Here is a 21,966-nt window from a genome sequence, read left to right as displayed (position 1 = left end):
CCCTGGAAACCATCTATAAAATGCAGATATGTCGTTCTGATGCTACTCTTCTGCTTGGGAGCGCAAAGTGTAACAAATGACTATTCTAGGCACTTTCAGTATTTGTGGACAAAGAGCAACCTCGTTTATATCTCAGTGAAAATGCTTTGAAATTTTAGGGCCGGGGCACATGTTACAGGCACCACAGAGATTATGCAAAAAAATGGCCTCCCAATGGCAAGTGATACCATCCCAGCTCTAAGTTGCAGAACTAACTATAAGATGGTTCTCTCTGACTTCATGTTGAGTCTCCATGTCCCTGTTCCATGTTGTAGCTGGCAGACGCATGGAGGTTTGCAACATAGTGGCACACGGCCATGCCTTGACTAATTGTGAGTGAATGGGCAGGGTGGAGCTTACTTGCAGCAGGGAGCCGGGTGTGTGTGTGTGTGTGTGTGTTTAGCATCCTCACCCTCGCAGCAATTGAAAAGTGTGCTACGGTCTTAGAGTAGGTTTGGATGTTCTGTAACAGTAATATTTATTTATTTAACACATTTGTATACCGCCCAAAATGCAAGTCTTGGGCGGTTTATAACAAAACATAAATAGAAGTGTGGGTAAATGGTCATTCCACACACTGGCTGACATCCAGATAAACAAAGCACCAGTGGTACAGAGAAAAAGCAGCACTTCTCAGGAGCTCCTATTGCTTATGTAGCAGTGAAGAAGCGGGTGAGGGACAGAGTATGACAATTTCCCTTTCCCCCAGTAGGTTGCACAGCACTTGGGGACATGTTTTCAGGTGACTGCTTGGAGCGTTTTTGGGGCGATCATATAAATCCCTCCTCCATGCAAGCCTCAGTGCAGCCATACACTGGTGCTTCTCCATAGCCTCAGGGCTTTGTTTGTCTAGATGTCTTTATGCTGTGATGTGTGCCAGAACTTAATCTATTAACATCATAGGGACTTCAAAGGCTAATAACTGGGGAAATATGCAATCATTCCCCACCCCCCAAAAAAAACCCAAAACTTGTACCCTTCAACATCATTTCCCAAGCACCTTTAAAGAAAGGGGTATGAAATTTAGCAAGGTGGTGAGGCTTGTTACTTAGTTACTCCATGCTAAAGTTCAGGTGGATTGGACTTATGGTTTGGATTTTATGATGATTAGAATGTTTAGGGTGCACAATAATAAATGCTTTTTTAAAAATCCTCACTCTAACTATGCATGCACTTCCCTGGCTCTAGTGGTGTAGTGGTTAGAGTGCTGGACTAGGACCGGGGAGACCCGAGTTCAAATCCCCATTCAGCCATGAAACTAGCTGGGTGACTCTGGGCCAGTCACTTCTCTCTCAGCCTAACCTACTTCACAGGGTTGTTGTGAAAGAGAAACGCAAGTATGTAGTACACCGCTCTGGGCTCCTTGGAGGAAGAGTGGGATGTAAATGTAAAATAAAATAATAATAATAATAATAATAATAATTCTATACAGTAGGTTACAGAAAGCTTGGCCAAAAATAAGTACTTTCAGTGTTCATCAGTCATCCCGATAACAGTTGATATTTGGATAAGCTTTAATACTGCTACTAAAATTATCAGCTGGGGAACAGTTAAATCTAACATTAAGTTCTCAGCTTTCATTGTAAACCACACAGGTAAGTGAAGACTTCATATGAGCAGGGAGTGTTCTGCAGAATTTTTATCAACTCACATTCTCAATGTTCTCTCTTAACCACAATAGATGGGTCACTGGGTTATTGGTGCCTGCCCCCCCACCAAGCTTTGATTTAAAAAAAAATTACACAGTAATTTAGGAATAATCATGCATGTAGCAACTTATACCACCATATAATTATATAGTATCAGTAGTCCCAATTAAAGACTTTAACATAAAAACTCTCTAGTCAGCTTCATAGTTGCTTTTCAGAACCAAGATAGCAGCAGCAAAGTTCAGCAGAACCATGTAATTAACAGCTCAGTGGTAGCTTTTTAGTTGGGGAAGAAAGTACCTTAAGTACAGCAATCCCCACCCTATGACATACACCTGAATGCATATTTTGAGGTGGTATAACTGTTCTGTCTGTGGAATTTATTCTGTGGTGGCTTGTCTGTACACATCATCAATTGATGCTGCAGTCATCAAATAATGAATATTCAGTGCTTCAACCCTTGAAGTGGTGCATCTTCCATTTTATTTCACTTGGGAGTTCTAATCTTTTTACACCAGTACGTAGGTCATGGATTATGTCCACACTGCAGCATAGTGACGTTAAGCCCACTGAAACCTATAGGAGCCCATACGTTTGTGCTGAATCGTGACTAATGTGTTGGTATGAGAGAAGCCAGAAGTGTTTCTGGGGTGAACATTATGGGCAATCTATATAAGCAATGGCTCAGTGCTGTTTTGATCTTCAATCAATTGTGCCTACGAGTCAATATAGCCTCCTGGCTCAATGGAACATGATTGTTAACCCAGTCATGTTGAATTGTTCAGATTATTTGCATAAGCAACACATTCAGCAGATTGAAGTGGAAGAGCCCTGAAGTGGTAAAATGGATGGTACCACTTATTATAGGTGAGGGGGGATGCCACTTTTGAGTACTCCCCCACATAATTTCCCTATAAATAGGAGATGAGCACATCAGGATAAAGTTTTCTCCCAGCTATCTTCTAGTGCAGGGATTCTCAATGTGTGGGTCCCCAGATGTAATTGGACTTCAACTCCCATAATTCCCAACCAAAGGACACTGGGGCTGGGGATTATGGGAGTTGTCCAGTTACATCTGGGGACCCACACGTTGAGAAACCCTGTTCTAGTGCATTGGATTTATATGTATAGCAGCTTTTAACATAAGGAAACATCTATCAATCTGATTTTCCACCTGCAGCCTGAAACAAGTGTAGTCTGTTCTACTGCATATGTAGACCAGGCCCAATACTTTTAAGTGATTTCATTGTGCAGGTGGGGGAAGCTTCATGAAAATATCTCTGAGCCTTCTATGACTCATGAGAGAGTCATGGTTTTCAAAATGCAAAGGACAGGCATATCCTCCCTTAATTTCATCTGCTCCTACTCATTTGCTTGTGAATAGATTGCCTGAATCAGATGGCTGGGTTGTTACAGACAACCATACATCCAGTGGTCATGTACCACAGGACAAAAGGAAATGTATGGTCATTCCCCTTGCCCCCCACCCCCTTACATAGAAAGTCACAGAAAGCATACTCTTTTAAAATAAACAGCTTTGCTGAGCTATATCAATGGTGCCTGTCTTAAAGGTATTAGAGGAATTACTTTGGGGAATGGAGGGCACCTGCTGATCAGGACATGGTTTCTTGCACTATTTGCTGAGTCTTGTTAAAGTGCCTTGGGCTTTATGCTGCCACTGGCTTTGTTCAACACATTCCATGGCCATTTGGAAGAAGCCAGTGCATTTCAGTGAGCATTCCCAGTCATTCATTTTAGGATGTGCTGACACTAGTCCACTGTGGGACTTGAATGCTGACAGTCCCAGATTTAACCTCTGGCAGCATCTCCAGGTAGGGCTGGGAAGGATTCCTGCCTGAAACCATGGCAGTTGCTGCCAGTCAGTGTAGACAGTAGTGAGATAAATGGATAAATAGTCTGACTCAGTATAAAGGCAGCTTCCTGTGTTCCTAAGACAGGAAGAATGGTCTTAAGTGGGTTGGAATAGCAAGCAGCACATTTTCCTGAAGAAAGCCCAGGGCTTTGAGTCCCTGCAGCACTACATACACCACAGAGCCCACCTTCACTTCTTGTCCCAGGGCCCACCCCACCCCTGGCTGCTTCTACACCTGCGGGATCCAACTACCTTTCAGCTAGTCTCTAGTAGTACCCATTGCAAGGAAGTCCCGTTTTCCCCGTACCCAGTGAAGAGATCGAGGCTGTGACGGATATAAATAATAGGCACTATTATTTCTGGGAAACGGGAATTGGAATAGAAATCGGATGCGGGGCGCGGGGGGCAACAAAGCACAAGTCTGCGAATGCCGGCCAAGGTCCCCTCTCCTCCTCTCGTCACAGCAAAGAAGCCATTCTGGATTTCAGCAAACCCCTTTGCCTTCAAATTTAGCTCAGGCTGGACACTTCCCTTCGGCAGGGCTGGAGCGCTGGACTGCCCGCGTGAAGCGCACAAAGCAGGCTTCTAGGCGAACGCAATCGCCGGGCCGCAAGGCGGCTATTCCTCTCTCCAATCCGTCGTTCTCTGGGGTTAGTAGCACTGCCACTGGCTCAGGACGACTAGCCGTAAGAGAGAGAGCGCGAACACCATCAAGAGCCGACCCAGCCCTCCTCCTCCTCCTCCCCCCAAAGGGCGCTCGCTGGAAGGATGCCTGGAGAGCGAAAGACGATAGCCAGCTTCTTCCCCCGCTCCGCCTCTCGGGAGGAGTTATTTTAAAACTTCAAGCTCATTCTCTGATAAGAATACCGGGGCGCGCGCGCGCCTGCCTGAGTGACAAGGAGCAAAAGGAAGAGCGAAATATGGAAGCGTGTCTGGCTTAAAGGCGAAGCGCGGGCAATGCACTTGTTGCTGCAGCAGACGCGTCGGTAAAGCTGCGGCAGTCCTGGAAGAGGGTTGGCTGGACTGGCTGGCTAAGGAGGAGTTTTGAAAGTAAACAGAGTGAGACAGTTGGTAGAAGGGACGTTCTGGCTAGCTAGAAGAATGCGATAAACGTGCAGGGAAGGGTTGCTCACCATTAGCACTAGCAAGCGTGGCTTGGGGAAGGCACACATATTGAGGAAGGGAGCCGCAGTGACTGCAGCCCGATCCTAGGCCAGTATGCTCGGAAGCGAAGTCCCACTGTCTTGAGCGGGGCTGACTCCCGAGCAAGGTGTGCAGATAGGACAGTGCAGACTGAAGAAGCCAGGGCAAATAGGCATCGGCTTGGGCTGCTCATGCAGCAGCATAAGCAGCAGGCGCAGGCGTTTTGAGGCTATGGTGGATGGAGTAGCGGAAGACCAGTACTCGTTTGGTGCGGCTGGGAAAGGAGAGCGCTTTGTGGGCTCGTTTCCCCGGGATTTGGCCTTAGCGCCAAAAGGTGGCGGCGTGGAGTGAGAGGGAGGGACCGTCGAAGGATCTGGATTTCCTTTGGAAGGAGGACTGGCAGCCTAGCGTTTTGTGAGGAGCGGGCCGGGGAAGGGACGATGAAGCAGAGAACCGGCGAAGGAGGACGGGGCTCATCATGAGGAGTTGCTTGGGGAGCAGCTACGGCGAATAGTTTTGGCAGAGGAGGAATTTAAAGCGGGCCTTGGTGTTCGCGGGTTGGGAGGGTTCACGAAGAGGCGCACGGGGCTGGCAGAGTGGGAGGGGGGAATGTGGAAGGCTCTAGTCTAGAGTTGGCTGAGGGAGGGACGGTCGGAGAGGAGACCAGAGAGCAACCAGCTGGCAGATAACTTGTTGAGAGTTGGAGGGAGGCTGCTGCTGCTGCTGCTGCTGCTGCGGCGGCCATAAACCGAGTTGGTGTGTGGAGGGCACCAGTTGAGTGGCTACAAGTACAAACGGAAGGGCAGGCCTGGCGAACGTAGGCAGGGCGGCTGCGGGTTTTGTTGTAGCGGGCGAACTGTGGGGTTTGAGGGTGAGAGGCCAAGAGGCAGAGAAGCTTGCTTGGCAGGCAGCAGTGGGGCGGCGCAGCAAACCGGCCCCCCCCCCCCCCCAGAGCGCAGCGTTTGGACCGGGGCAGGAGGACTTGGCAAGCAGCCTTAGCAGCGGCAGGAGGCGGCAGCAGCAGCGCCAGGCTCCCTGCTCTGCCTCCCTTCCCGCCGCAACAGCAGTATCAGCCTGTGGAGCTCTCCAGCCAGGCGTTGGGCAGAATTTCCCTTGCTCTCCTCCTCGCTGCCTGCAGCCGCCGCGCAGCTCTGCTGCTTCCCCATGTCTCTGCCTGTGGTGCTGCCAGGCTCCTGCTGCCCCATGGCCGGGCTGTCGGCGGTGCCCGAGGCGGCCAGACCTTGCCCAGCAGCAGCTGCCGCCGCCCAGGACCCGTCGTTGCCCCCGCCTCCTCCTCTCCGGCCCCGCTGGTCCCGCTCCGGCTTGCAGCAGCCCCGGCCTCGCCCAGCTGCACTCTCCCCTGTGGCCTCCCGCCGCGCCGGGGCCTCTGCTACGGCGGGGCCGGGGCTGCTGCCGGCCAGACCGCTGCTGTCCCTGGGGCTGCTGCAGCTGATTCTGGGGTGCTGCATGGTGGCCTTGAGCTTCGGGGCGCTTTCTCTCAGCAGCTCCCCGCAGGTGAAGAACTCCTGCCCTTTCTGGGCTGGCTCCTCGGTAAGTGGCTCCAGGAATGCTGGGCCCCGCTCTCACGTCTGCTGTTGTCTTCTAGCATGCCGTATATCCTGGGGGCACCTGCTGGGTCATTTTCCTAGGTGCTTGTGTTGGTTCCAACCATAATCTCTGGGTAGCCAATCTCACTGACCCACTACTATCTATCATTCACAGAACATTAGGGTGGTTTTCAAGGTGCTGTCCAGTCTTAACTGGTGAGGATAGACTCTGTTATTCCCATTTTACTGATGGAGAATTGAAGCAACAACAACCGACAGCTGTCTGCAGCTGTTTCCTTGAGAAAATCAAGGAAAGTTTTAAAAAAGACTAGTGGGGGAGGAATGGGGAGCGTTCTAGGCAGCAGGTGGCCAGTTCCAGAGAATTGATTATGTCTGTAGTGTTTGTTTCATGGCTGGATCATCTTTGGGGTGGCCAGAAATGGTTAAGTTTGGGAAAAGAGCATTCCTTTTCTGCCGAAGAAGACAGAAGAATTTATTAAAAAATCATTTTAGAGGTATATTCACTGGAAAATATGTCTTGGAGGCTGTTAATGTAGGAGTGGTTCACTGGGGTTTACTTTCTGGTAAGTTTGCTTAGGGTTGTCGTCTAAACGAGACATGCAGTTGTGAAGGAAATCTTTGCTCCAGCTTGGTATGTAATAGCAGGTGTTGTGGTTCTTTTCCTTTCACTAACCCCTCTTCTGTATAACATGAAAAAAATTGTGCCAGTGTTCCTATTATATTGCCATATGGTCTTTGGCAAGACACCGTGATCCCAAATATAAATGTAAACTTAAATGAGTTCAGAGGTTCTTGCTTCAGCCATTGTCTGCCTGTGTGCCTCATATGATACTCCCTTTCTCATATGGGAGTGTTCTTCATAATAAGGCCCAGGAGCCAGAAGCAGCAGCCATCAACCCTAAGTATGGCTCTTTGGCTACCTGTTCATACGGCTTGTGCGAAGTCTTGGCTGAAGCTGATACTCTGCACATTCCTCCTGGCATCATGAGGAGGTGGCCAGTCTTACTATGCAGTGCTGTTTTGTCCAGTGCCACTGGGGCTCTAAGGGAAAGGAAGCCTCTTGAGCCCCTACACCATTTTGGAAGGAGTGCATGGAGTTCTATGAAATGTAGCCCTTCCCTGCCTATTTCCCACAGAGAACTTTAGAGAGGGCTCTGTCACTCTTAAAGGGCCCTTCTGGCACTCAGAAAAGAACTGAGACTTTGCAGAGGTCAGCAAAATGGGAAATGGCTTTCACATTGAAGCTTTATTTTTTTGCCAAATCACTGTTATAGTATTTCAGAGGCTTACTCAGAACTGTAGATACTCGTTTAAAGTGCTATGCCATGAATTTTCAGTATTGCAGAAAAATACATGGAAGCCTAACTACTGGCTCTAAGTTCACCAAGTTTTATTTCTTTTCTTTTTTTAAAATAACATTTCCAGGTTTACAGTTTATTTAGGGAGATCCCATCTATGAGTTGGAGAATATGCCCTCCTCCTGAGAGAGTTGTTGGTGTCAGGTCTGTCCTCAGGGCATGGCAAGCAGGGTGACCACGCTTTTTTAATGCCCATTAGGATTAAGTGGAAGCCCCCCCCCCCCGCACTGGCTGATTTGCCCTGGGCCCCACACCCTGCCAGGGCTCTCTAAGGACAGCTCTGCTTGGTGTATTATAGATTTTATTCATGATTAAGAGACTTTCTATTGTTACAGAAAGCTGAGGATATTAACTATCTTATATCCCAGTCCTAAGCACATTGGTGGAAGTAAGTCCTGTTGATTTCACTATGCTCTTTGTCCACCATTGTGCTCTTAGAATCACTTTAAGAAATATAAGCAACTGTTGGTGGTTGTTTATGCAATACTAACAATTCATCCATTGCTTTATAAAGTACCATAAACAAAAAAATACAAATCCCTGCTCCATGGAAACTTCAGTCTAAATAGGTTATGCTACATTTACATTCTATGTGAATTTTGTGTTCAGATGGCAAGGATAATTGACTTTAATGCTATTTTTAAAATTTATTGAAAATACACAGTGAAATGTAACTAATTATATAGGATTTGGCCACCTTACAGCTCACAGTAAGGGAACCTCCTGCTGTTTCCAGCCTCCAGGCTGTGGCCTTTCTATTTCCCCAGCAGTTTCTCAGCCAACTGCTTGCTTGGGACACTCTTGGGACAAAAACAAACAAACAGAACAAGCTTTCTCTTCTTTTGCTGGTGGCTGTGAGTGTAGTTCCCACCCAGTCCTCTGGATTGATGCTTCTGTGTTGATTTTTCCGGGCTTCCCCCCTTATTAGGAAAGGCCCACCCACCCAGCAATGGCTCTAAGTGAGGCCTAGTCCTCCATCATATCCTTCCCATCACTACAAGGATAATGACAATTTTAGATACTAAATTAATAGTGCTATTAAACTAAGTCTACTCACATAAATAAGTGAAGATAGATGGTTTGTGAAAATATCCTAGTGATATGTTATACAATATTTTCAATTTTTTTGTTCAGTTAGAGAACTAATTGTATGCTACAGAAATATACTACAGTAAGTCTTCTAGTTTTGACAACCTGTGAGAGTGAAATTGTTATATCTTCTGTTGGCTGGCTTGTTCTAGCAAAAACCAGAGTATGGGTAGACTTCCTCCTCATGCTGTTCTCAAAGCAGAATTGTAAGATGTGAGGTTTTGTGAGCCATACCCTTTAATGCTCCAGGGTACAGAAGAACAATATGCTGGAGCCTGAAGTTATCTTGTCCTGCAATATGTTACTAGTGTGTTCCCTCTTCAGTTTCTCAGCACACTCTATTACTGTCATACAGTGATGGAGGAGAATGCCCCTTGGATATCCTACACAACACCCACTGAGATTAATGTGACTTCTGCTTTCATTCATGACCATGGAACTTGCACAGAAGATGTTCCTGGTAGTGTAGTATCTTTGTATTTAAATAACCATGAAGGAACTATCGAATTATCTTCAAACCACATTGAATTATGTAGTAATGCAACACATTTCATATGTATAAATTCTTTCCATTAAAATGCTTAAGCCTGCTTCATCTTATTCTTGGGTTAAGAGAAATGTGTTTGAAGGATGGAGTACTGATGTATTCTTCATTCATTCTGAATATAAATGCACTTAATCAATTGAAGAAAATTTAGTGTGTGGGGAAAGTGGGTTCTCTGTAGGGATGTGCATGGAACCAGGCAGAGGAAGTCCGAAGGAAGCAGGGTTGACTTTAAGGGTGGGGGAGGGTGCACTTACCCCTCCCTCTGCATTTTCCCCACCGGCGCTCCATTAGCAAAGGGTCTGTTGGGTCTGCAGCATACTTCCCTGCTGCCCTGTTGCCTCATCGGACCCTACATCACGAGAAGAACAAGATGTGTCTGTGCATGGGCCAGACATGTGCATTCATGAGTGAGATGTGCGTGCGCATGTGCTGACACACAGGTGTGCTGGGTACTTCTGGTGACATGGGGTCCAATGAGGCAATGAGGTGTCAGGGAGGTATGCTGCCACCCCGACAGACCCTTTGCTAATTGAGCAGCAATGGGGGGGGAGGATGGAGGGAGAGGTAAGTGCACCCTCCCCCGTCCTTAGTCATCCCCTGCCTTCAAATCGGCGGAAACACCGGTCCTTCAAACCGGATCAGAGGCCTGTAAAGGACCTTCGAAGCAGTTCCTTCCATATTCCTAGTTCTCTTAGCAAAGTAAGATAGTTGGCATCCTGTGATCCACAGTGAGATTGGATTTTAACACATTTACATAATTTTTAAATGTGTGGATTTTTCTTGAAGACAAAGGGAGACAATCCAATCTGCCCTCCCCCCCATTGCATCCTTCCCTCCAGTGTGCGATGCTCTGCATGTAGGGATCACCATTTGGTGACCCTCTCCCGTTTCAGCAGCCCTCTCAGATGTAAATAACTGGATATGTGTGAGGGGTATGCACATGCATTGTTGGACACTGACCAAAGTGTTTCCCTGATTTAGATAAAATCAACCTGAGACAGTAGAGGTTGAGCTCTTGTACTTTAATCAGCAGAATTTCATTTGTGGTCTTAGAGTTTTACAGAAACAGTTATTTTCAGCATTTAAATGGGTGATTAGTTTTCAGTTCCTCATAATGGTTTGTTATATTGTTGCAGGTCATTTTATCAGGAATTATAGCATTAACAATATGGAAGAGACCAATGATACTTCTGGTATGTATTGGGTAATGTGATGGTGTTTGGTTAAAAAGTGATATTGAAATATGTCAAGGATTTTACTGTTGTAATAAGAACATTGTTAAAATAGCTTGCTTCCTTTTTAAAAATGAGTGGCATCATCTTTGAAGACGTATAGATATATTTTTCTCTTTGTTACTGATGTTAGTAAAATGACTGTATTGACAAGGGGTAATATTGTATAGTATTAAGCACTGCCGCCTAGTTATATATATAAGTAAGTAAAAGTACAAATTTATTTTTTGTTGCATGTCATAAACATAATTGGAATATTGTTTGTATATGCCATAATTGTTTGGCCAACTTTAAACAACTGATTTGGTGGGCGGGTGGGAGAAGCCTAATGCATGTGAGTTGATCTGCCTTCTAACTATGTAGTACTTCTTGCAGTACAGGAGAACCTCAGTATTCACGGGAGTTCCGTTCTCCACTACTACCATAGATGTGGAAACAGCGGATCCTGGGTTATTAGTGCAATGGGATTGTGGGGGTTAGGTTCCAGTGGAAAACTGCCATTTGCGGGGAGTTTTTTTTCCTTAAAAATGGGGCTAAAAGGCCCTAGAAATGCAAGGGGGGGGTGGCCTAATGTGCTCCACAGGTCCACAGCAGTCCAGGGCCCCACTGGAATTGAAAATCAGCCGAAAATCACATTTTTTTGCCCTTTTTCTTTTTAAGGGGGCAAAAAGGCCCTAGAAATGTGAGGGAGTGCCTACCATGCTCCACAGGTCCCCAGCAATCAAGCAATGCCCCCAACAGCTGGAAATTGGCTGAAAATTGCCATCCCCCCCCCCGTTTTAAAATTGAGCAATAAAATGGCTCCCTGTTTCAAAATGGAGGCTGGGGGTGACATTTCTTTGTATCTGTCACTTTGTTTCAAATTGTTATTTTTATAGTCTTGTAGATTATATATTATTGCCCATGTTTTTAAGCAAACATATGTCATTTAGTAGCACTGCGGTTTAGATTCTAATATATAGTGATTTGTTAGGTAATCTGTCAGCTGCTGCTTTGTACTATTGTAGAATGGTTGTGTTTATCCTATATTTGTTTTTGTTACAGGTATATGAGAAACACTTGTACATTAATGTTGTTGGGTTTTTTTGGCAGGGGAGGGCTGTGTAAAGGCTGGTGAACGAAAGAGAAACAACTGTTGGTGGGAACATGGGTTGGCACAGAAACCTGGAGTAGAATTGTGTTGTGAAAGAAAATAATGTCTCACTAGTCACTTTTAAATCTTGATGATGAAAAACAGGTTCTTGCTGTATTGTGGCACAGATAAAGCCCTGTGTCTGGATGAGTGCAAAAAGTGAAGATCCTGCCCAGTGCCCATCCCATGGCAAGATAGTTGTGAAGAGCTGCTGGATGAGAGTTTGGAAAAACCAGGAGTCAGGGGCGTACCAAGGCTGGAGTGGGCTGGGAGACGAGATTTTAAAATGGGCCCCTTGTTGCCTTTCTCTCCTTCTCCCCATGTCTCTGCTGAAGATGACGACTAAGGGCACGTGTCATATAGTGTAGCAGATTAACAGCGGAAATTTTGGGGGAGAATTGAAGAAGTCAGGGGAGGCAGGTTATATAGCCATTTAAAAACAATTTGCAGCCTGTGGCACTTATACTGAAATAGTGCAAAAGTCAACAGAAATTGCAGTTTTCTGAATCAATGTCTAAGAAATGCAATAAAATTTCACATTTCACAATAAAATTTCACTCCTCCCTCTGTCTCTCAAGAGTCCAAATGCACATTTTTGCCCTTAATAAATATTTAGATATAAAAAGAGAACTTTAGTAAATGACATTTTTCTTAATACAATGTAGCAGTATTGAATTACAAATTCATTGTAATCACAGATGCTCCCCTCCTGTCTATCAATGATTTATGAACAAACTCTTAGATCTTAAGTTGCAGTTCAGAAAACAACAGCGTGCATCATGGTGAAGTCTGCATGCTCCCAGGAGCCATGCAGCCTGGTCACAGCTAACAAAGCTGAACTTAAAAGAAACTGGTTCTCCAACTCATTCCCACAATTAGTGAGCACACATGGCCACCCAGAATCAGAAAGACAACAGCAGGAGCAAAAGTGGGAGGAGGGATACAATCATCTATTCCCCACTGAATCTAGGTTTGAATTTACCAAAGGCAACGTATGAGAAATGAACATAGCAGTTCTGGAAATTCCACTGTTTAGTATGTATGTACTTAACTTGTATACCGCCCAAACTTGCGTCCCTGGCCAGTTAACAATAACATAAAAACAATTAAAACAAATATAAAAGGTTAAAACAGTTTAACAATTTTAAAACAGTATAAAATTAAAACTACAAATTTAAAAAGCTGAAAAAGCTTGGGTGAAGACATGGGTCTTCAGACTTTTTTAAAAAATAGTCAGGGATGGGGAGGATAGCATCTCAGCAGGGAGCGCATTCCACAATCTTGGGGCAGCAATCAAGAAGACCCGTCTCCGTGTGGCCACCAAACGAGCTGGCGGTAACTGGAGATGGACCTCCTCAAGTGACCTCAGTGGGCGGTGGGGCACATAATGAAGGTGGTGTTCCCTTAAATACCCAAGGCCTAGGCCGTTTAGGGCTATAACTAGCACTTTGTATTCTGCCCGGAAACCAATTGGCAGCCAGTGTAGCTCCCTCAGCAAGGGAGTAATGTGGTCTCCGAGATGACCTGGAGACTAACCTGGTTGCTGCATTCTGAACCAACTGAAGTTTCTGGACTACATACAAAGGCAGCCCCACATAGAGTGCATTACAGAAGTCCAGTCTGGAGGTTACCAACAGATATACCACTGTTTTGAGGTCACTGATCTTGAGAAACGGACGCAGCTGACATATCAGCCGAAGCTGATAGAAAGCACCCCTGGCCACCACCTCAACCACCTCAAACCAGGGAGAGGTGTGGATCCAGAAGTACTCCCAGACTGCGGACCTGTTCCTTTTGGGGAAGTGTGACCCCATCTAGAACAGGTAGGTCAACATCGTCTCTGGAGTTCTGACCCCGCACAATAAGTACCTTCGTCTTATCTGGATTCAGCTTTAGTTTATTCTCCCTCATCCAGCCCATTACTGCCTCCAGGCAGGCATTCAGGGAAGATATGCCATCTCCTGAAGAAGTTGACATGGAGAAATAGATCTGGGTGTCATCAGCATACTGATAACATCCCGCTCCAGATCCCCTGATGATCCCTCCCAGCAGTTTCATGTAGATGTTGAAAAGCATTGGAGAGAGTATGGTGCCTTGAGGGACACCATACTTAAGCTCAGATTTTGAAGAGCAACAGTCTCCAATCGACACCATCTGGAATCTGCCTGAGAGGTAGGAGTGAAACCACTGTAAAACAGTGCCTCCCACCCCCAACCCCCTCAGACGTTCCAGAAGGATACTGTGGTTGATAGTATCGAAAGCCACCAAGAGGTCCAAAAGGACCAACAGAGTCACACTTCCTCTGTCAATTCCCAACGAGATCATCCATCAGGCCGACCAAGGCAGTCTCCACCCCATAGCCTGTCCGGAAGCCAGTTTGAAATGGGTCTAGATAATCAGTTTTCTCCAAGATTGCCTGGAGCTGAGAGGCCCCCACCCTCTCAATTACCTTGCCTAGCCATGGGAGGTTGGAGACAGGCCTATAGTTGCTCAACTCTGAGAGATCTAATGCAGGCTTCTTTAGAAGAGGTCTAATGATTGCCTCCTTGAGACAAGGAGGAATCCTGCCTTCCCTCAGAGAAGCATTTATGATTTCCACCAGGCCTCCTACAACAGCCTCCCTGCTAGATAGAACAAGCCATGTTGGACAAGGATCAAGAGAACAAGTGGTAGGCCTCACCGCTCCAAGCAGCTTGTCCACATCCTCAATATGCCCATTCTTTCACGGAGAGCAAAGCTTGCTTTACTTGCAGGTCCCATTCAGTCCCTGGTCCTCCCATCCATATGATCAGGTAGGTCGACCTCCTCCCTCTCACTCATTCTCCATCCAACTCAGCCCCACACCGGTCAGACTCTTTCAAGCTTGTTGCTGCACAGTGCTTCTTGCCAGGGTTGGGGTGCCCACAAAAAGCCATATTTTGCTGCAGAGAGTGCAGAGATCAGATAAGTAACAACTTTGCAGAGTGCAAGGCCAGAGATGATGAGCAACTTTGTGTCAGACAGTACTATGGGTGGGGCACAATCAGGAAATAATTAATTGCCTGCCTGCTCCCTGCTGGAGGATGGCAAAGTTGCTGATAAGAACGCTTAGCAGGCAATTAGCATACAATGGTTGCTGCTTCCTGAGTAGAAGGCTGTAAATGATCTGCAGGGGTCAGGAAGCATTTCTTGCTTTCAGCTAAGAAGCACTGAAAATGGTCAGCCATGGCTGGGGAGTGGAGAGGAAGCCAAAAACCAAAACAAAAATGCCCCTGCACAAGTCATTCACGACACCACCACCCCTACTACTGCCTTCCTCTTATCACAAAACAGCTCTTATCACAAAGCAATTTGAATCAACAAGTGCTGCTAATTAGCTGCTAAAAATAAACACTGGAAAAAAGCAAGTTCTTTACACAGAGGCCAGCTCTTGTTATAGAACATTAACATTCTACCTCGGTACCTCCCATGTATATAGCCGCCCTCATGGTGTTGGCTGCTCGATCCCTGCACGCAGCTCCCTGCCTACAAAGCAGACACATCTGTGAGCAAGGTGGGAGCAGCAGCCTCGACAAACTGGGTGGGGCGGGTGCAGCAAACACATGCTGCTGGGGAAAGGAGGGAGGGAGAGAAATAGAAAAAATACTGGAAGGAAGCAATACTGAAGAAAGCCCGGGCAGCGCTGGGGAGTTGGGATGGATCATGTCTGCCTCTGGGGGGCTCTCTGGGGCACCGGGCCGGAAGACAACTGTCTCCCTTTGCCCAATGGAAGTTACACCCATGCCTGGAGTAGATTTTTGGGGAGGGGAAAGAATCTGTGCTTCTGTTTATGTATAGTATAGTTGCAGTGAGATGGGAGCAGTGTTTACATTTTCTAGAAAAAGAGATACAGGAAATCAGGCTTGTGGAGGAGCAATGGCAGCCATCCTATAAGCCCTAACCCTTAATTCAGTTTGGAGTGGGACAGGCTGCACTTGTTCAGAAGAAAGGAAGTAGCATTCTGCATATGCTCAGAGGTATTTTAGTATATTTCCACTGGCTAACAGAAATTAATCATTAGCTACTAACCTTGGGTACAAATCACTGGCCCCTTTGGGGAGTGTACTTGGGGATGCATGTTTGGAGGGGAGGTATTGCAGGACAAATCAATTATTAGCTAGTAAACCAAGAGGCTTGACTTGTACACTGTTGATACTTTGGTCCCTTGTATTAAAGATTTCTACTCTAAGAAAGAATCTTAGCAAATCACTTTATATTGCCCAGTATGTATCATTATATGGAATTATTATATCCCAAGAAAAGTAGTCATGACTAAACCGTCCAGTTGTAAACCGCCCAGAGACGTATGTTTTGGGCGGTATAAAAATATGTTAAATAAACAAAATAAAATAAGTCAGTGAGACAAATTAATTGTGAGTAACTTCAGTCCCATTAATTTCAGTGGACTCAGTAATCTTAACTTTCTTGGGACATAACCCATTGTTTTTCCATTGTGCAATTTTTTTCCTTGTGTATGTCATGTATACGCTTTCTTAGACATTTCCTTTGCTCCCTTGTAACCATGATTAGCATAACTCCATTCTTTCCACCATTAGAATCATGTTTCATAAGGTATCTTTCAAGGTGTAGGAAACAATACCTTTGAAAAGAGCTGCAGTGTCTGTATGAATAAATGTGCATTGTATGGTGTTCTGCAGACTCCCCGGGCCCTCAGAGTAGCTGCACTTGCAAAGGAGGAGCTGCTTGCATAGAGGCTGGAATTGGAAGGAGGAAATGGGAAAACCCTTTTGTGCAAGTGAAACCTTGCTTTGCAGCCCTCTGGCTCCAAACCATAGCTTCCCTTGTCACATGTCCTGGTAGAGGTAGTCAGAGGTAGCCGTGAAGCAAGACATATCCTGCTGGTTTTTCAGTTTTTAATGTAATAAAGTGAATACTTCAACTGGTGTGGTTTTTGTGGAATTTATATGTCCCTCAAATTTTAATTTGCACTTCTGGGTTGGGAAGGGTCTGTGATAGCCAAGACCCACACTCCAACAGCATATGGATTCCTTTCAAATATATTTGTGTCCTTCATGTAGACATCAAATGCTCATGTGTCCTTGATGCTGGACATCTTCAGCATCTACTCATATTGTAGTTATGCTCAGATTTTTTTTTTAACACTGAACAATATTTTAACAGGTAAAACAAAATCAGTAGCTCTGTAATCCGTTATTAAAAAGTATCTATAATTACAAACTTGTGGTGATTATATGGTTCTAGGTAATAGAAAACTGTAGTAATATGCTGAAAAATGCATATTCGGTATATAATTTAGGACAGCATATAGAATTTAAGAATAGAAGACCAAGATCATATTCAAAACAATGAACAGCTGTGATGTTTGGTAGAATATGATGCCATTTACAGTGCCCTGTATTTTTATTTTTATTTTGTTCCAGGTTAATATATTTGTTTTGCTTTCTGTTACCTGTGTTCTCTTGAACCTGGCGGGATTTATCCTTGGATGTCAAGGTGCTCAATTTGTGTCCAGTGTACCTAGATGTGACCTGGTGAGAAGACTCTTTAGCTGATTATAAACTCTGAAGTATAACAAAAAGCAGTATTTTTAATTTGAAGCTTTACCAATATTGGATGGTTTAGAAATGCAAACATATTAAAATATGCCAATTTAAGGATATTTTTGTTATGCTTTGTTGATCCATAGAGTCAAAGAAGCTTACAAAAGAAATAACAGCAACAATGACTGACATGAGGAAAGTTACTCTACAGGTGAAACTTGGAAAATTAGAATATCGTGCAAAAGTCCATTAATTTCAGTAATGCAAATTTAAAGGTGAAACTGATATATGAGACAGACGCATTACGTGCAAAGCGAGATAAGTCAAGCCTTAATTTGTTATAATTGTGATGATCATGGCGTACAGCTCATGAAAACCCCAAATCCACAATCCCAGAAAATTAGAATATTACATGGAACCAAGAAGACAAGGATTGTAGAATAGAACAATATCGGACCTCTGAAAAGTATACAGTGTACTGTGCTTGATTGGCCAGCAAACTCACCTGACCTGACCCCATAGAGAATCTATGGGGCATTGCCAAGGGAAGGATGAGAGACATGAGACCAAACAATGCAGAAGAGCTGAAGGCCGCTAATGAAGCATCCTGGTCTTCTATAACACCTCATCAGTGCCACAGGCTGATAGCATCCATGCCACGCTGCATTGAGGCAGTAATTGCTGCAAAAGGGGCCCAAACCAAGTACTGAATACATATGCATACTTATACTTTTCAGAGGTCTGATATTGTTCTATTCTACAATCTTTGTCTTCTTGATTCCATGTAATATTCTAATTTTCTGGGATTGTGGATTTGGGGTTTTCATGAGCTGTACGCCATGATCATCACAATTATAACAAATTAAGGCTTGACTTATCTTGCTTTGCATGTAATGCGTCTGTCTCATATATCAGTTTCACCTTTTAATTTGCATTACTGAAATTAATGGACTTTTGCACGATATTCTAATTTTCCAAGTTTCACCTGTAGTCCCAGTGAAATTAACAAGTTGGGCAATGCTAACTTATAAATTCAGTTGGACTACTTTGAGCACTTTCCCTCATCATATAGGCTAGTAAAACAAAACAGATTAATTCATAATCCTATGATACCTTTTCCTTCAAATCTCAGGCTCATACTCTTTTCCCATAAGCTTACCTTTTCCCTTTGGTTTACCAACTTAGTTTTCCTTTCCTGCTTTGAGGCTTCATTTTAGATGAACTACATATTATACAAAAATACAGGCTTCCAAAAAAATCCCTGTGCTGTAGCATTTCCTCTTATAACATATGGTATTTTTATCCTTTGTGAAATGTCATGATGTTGTGTGGCTCCTAGGCCCTGTTCAGTATCACTGGCTTCTGCAGATGCTGAAATGTACACTACCACAACATTACAACTTGGGCCAAGTGATTTTGTATATTATGAGCAAGAAAACTAATGCTGTTTTCAGTGGCAGTCCAGTGTTGTTGATCCCATGCAGTTTTGCCCCAAGTAGGAATAATATTGTTTCCTCACATCCATCTCATTACTCTTGACCCTCTGTTTGTTACTTTGAATTTCCCTCTCGTCTGTATGTTGCCTCATCACTGGTAACATTTATGTTGTAAACTCCATGGGGCAGGGAGCTGCTTCCCCTTCTTCTCATTTTAAGAAATTTTCTGTAAAGCACCATGTACATTGATGGTTTTTTGTATGAATATATAGGAGACTAATCAGCTTATTTTCTAACACTCAAGTCTTCAGATAGGTACATCTGCATACCTAGAGTCTCCCAAGTGTGACAAAAACATAGGAACACAGGAGGCTGCCATATACTGAGTCAGACCATTGGTCTATCTAGCTCAGTATTGTCCTCACAGACTGGCAGCGGCTTCTCCAAGGTTGCAGGCAGGAATCTCTCTCAGCCCTATCTTGGAGAAGCCAGTGAGGTAACTTGGAACCTTCTGCTCTTCCCAGAGTTGCTCCATTCCCTAAGGGGAATATCTTTCAGTGCTTACACTTCTAGTCTCCCATTCACCAGGGCAGACCCTCCTTAGCTAAGGGGACAAGTCATGTTTGCTACCACAAGACCAGCTCTCCTCTGGTCTTATTTACCACCATCTTATTTCCCCCACCTTATTTTGGGGTGCCTCTTTTCCCCTACAGCTGATTTGTGTGTAACCACCTGAGTTCATTATTTGTATATATGACAACTGGTTATGAACTATAGTCAAGTCATATATGCTTAACAACAAACTCAAGTTTTTGAGTGACTATTAGTTAGAAGTGAAAAGAGCCACCTGAAAAGAAGATGTTGGTTTTATCATACTTGGAACTTTCTAGGTATGCAGAAGTGTATAGTTTGGTAAACGCAAAAGATTGTTTTTAAATTAACAAATCCAGACAGCTTTGTAAGCTTCTAGGACTTTATGAAATGTTGAGGGCATAGAAATAAAAACAAATTGCAACTCATCTCATCATTGGAGAAGGACTTCTTGTTTTTGCTGCTGTGTTTTTCTCTATTGGGCTGTTAGTGGTACATGCTGCTGGTGCCAGTTACAGCAACACTCAAATTCTGGATTTCTCCATTATATACAGTCAGCAATCATTTATGCCCAGTGGTGGTATGGCAGGGAGGATCTAAAGGAACCAGCAGTCGGGCAGGCTGGCTGAGTCTACCAGTTAAATCTATGGCTGAGAGTAGTTGGATGTTAAAGATGTTTTAAAGATATCCATTTAGTTGGAGGGGGAAAAATAAATGGAGGTCAGGTGGGAGGGGAGGTAATTGGCCGGCTGCTCAGCACCTAATAGTTTATTTTTGGCGGGTTCAAATGACCTGCAGCAAGTAAGTGGGAAGGAACTGGAGATTTCTGGCAAGTGCACACTCACAGCGCTTGCTGGTACTTTCCACCCCTTTCTTTGTCTCATTGACCCTGAAAATGTCGGGTGGACAATGGTTAGTTCCCTTCACAACACTGCATTCTCCGCCCAAATTCAAATGTTGGTTATGGATGTCAGGTGAATGTCAGGAGGCAGAGGGAACCCAACATTGTCCACTTGATGTTTTCAGGTTTGTGTGACATGGCAATCAATGAAAGTACTGGGAAGCACACCACCCTACCTACTTGATGCGGGTTGTCTGATCCTACCTTTTATTTATTCATTTATTGGACCAATAGCCCACTTTGATCACCACACCCTCAAGGCACTTTACAATAGATTGTAATAGTGCAGTAATTTAAAACATGCACTTCCCCTTAGCCCTCTGGCCAGCAACTTGTAGACCTCAGGTAATTAAGAGTAACTATCATAAGTATCCTGAAGGGTTGGGGGAATGAATGTGATGAGGATGGGGAAAAAACCTCTCACTGCACTAAACAAGGATGTTTCAAGAGGAAGAAAATGGAAAGGGCATATTTTCCCTTTCCCACTTTTCAGAACTAACCTCCCTGCAACTCCTGCTATATAGCAGTAAAAAGCTCAGGTTTAACTTGATCCTTTATATCTATATAGCTAAGCAGGGAAAGGCCTCAAGGCAATGCAAATGAAAAGTCATTTCTCTTTTCCTTGCTAACACCATGAGGCCTGAATAGCATTAGAAGGCTCTTATTCCATGCTGGCTGTGTGTCTTGCACTCTCTCTCACTCAATTCCTTGAACTTGTGCAGATCTGTTTTTCACTATGGAATGGGCACTCATAGTAGAAACTCTCAAGGTTCAGAATTCCAGTCCAAAACACAAGACAACAGATCCGATGATACAATTTGGAAAAAAGGACATAAGGAATGAATATATAAGTGTAAACTATATTGTGTCATAAAAACATAGTGATAATGATGGATCATGGGAGGCAGAAATGCAAACAAAACATAATACACTAAATGACAATTGATCAAAAAGCAGTAAGTAGTCCATAATACATATCATGACCACAACACTCCAGTGATTAGCTGTTTTGAACTACTTTGTAGTATCCATACGAGTTCATACTGTCTCCTACAAATATCAATATCATTGAAACTTCAAAGCCATCTTGAAAAAGATGTTTGAAGATATGAAATAAATCTTCATACGGAACCTCAAATCGCCTATGATGCAACACTTCCTATGAAATATACATATCTACCGTACCTATATACACCATATTAGTATCAACATAATAATCTGTTAATTTTAAAACAAATTTCTCCATACTCCTTTAGTGACTATAATTCTCAAATCATGTTAAATATCCCTAAATGGCTAATATCAAGTCATATTTTTCACATGTCTAAAAAATAATAGTTACAAAACATCTTATGAGTAACAAAAACAATCAGTGTTCCATAAGATAATACTATTACAAAGTAACTGAATCTGAAAAAGTTCTTCCCCCTACAGATAGCTCATTAGTACCTTCACTGATGATAAATCTCTGTACAATATTGTAAAAAGATCTCACCAATCAAACATATGTAACATGCAATTTACCCAGCTTATATAATCCTCTCATAGAATGTTGTAAGTTTCTCACCAAATTCTTCAACAACTTTACTCTTCAGAAGTCTGAGATACAGAGAAACTCACATTCAACAAGACCTATTTATACCAGCTTGTCAGAGATGATCTGATCAGACTCAAATCTTAAAGGGATAAAATCCATTTATATATTAACAATCAGAAACAATCTCTCAAATGAATGCTCAATATTATAAATATGAAAATAGATCTAATTGTTCATTGAGACCCATAGGGGAAATAGACTTAAGAGTAAATATCCAGAAGGCTTCCCTTTGAATCAATTTTAAAGACAAATCCTCACCCTTTCTTGTATT

The 21,966-nt window shown here is 43.9% G+C and overlaps 1 protein-coding gene across 11 annotated transcripts in view; it reads left to right on the top strand.

Annotated features, from left to right (window-relative positions):
• The first annotated feature begins 4,262 nt into the window (after window positions 1–4,262).
• The window catches only part of ENTREP1 (endosomal transmembrane epsin interactor 1), a 68,810-nt gene continuing 51,106 nt past the window's right edge, over window positions 4,263–21,966 (top strand). For 4 of the 11 annotated variants that reach the window (XR_008316867.1, XR_008316866.1, XM_053299380.1 and 1 more), the window contains exons 1-3: window positions 4,618–6,255; window positions 10,403–10,459; window positions 17,051–17,161. Coding sequence is in view for 9 of the 11 variants with exons in the window: in XM_053299380.1 (XP_053155355.1) it covers window positions 5,869–6,255; window positions 10,403–10,459; window positions 17,051–17,161 (555 nt within the window). In the remaining 2 variants the exon portion in view is untranslated. The other 7 variants (XM_053299384.1, XM_053299382.1, XM_053299386.1 and 4 more) reach the window with 7 other exon arrangements.

This window comes from Hemicordylus capensis, chromosome 2 (assembly GCF_027244095.1).
Source record: "Hemicordylus capensis ecotype Gifberg chromosome 2, rHemCap1.1.pri, whole genome shotgun sequence".
Classification (NCBI taxonomy): domain Eukaryota; kingdom Metazoa; phylum Chordata; class Lepidosauria; order Squamata; family Cordylidae; genus Hemicordylus; species Hemicordylus capensis.
This window is presented reverse-complemented; position numbering and strand designations above follow the sequence as displayed.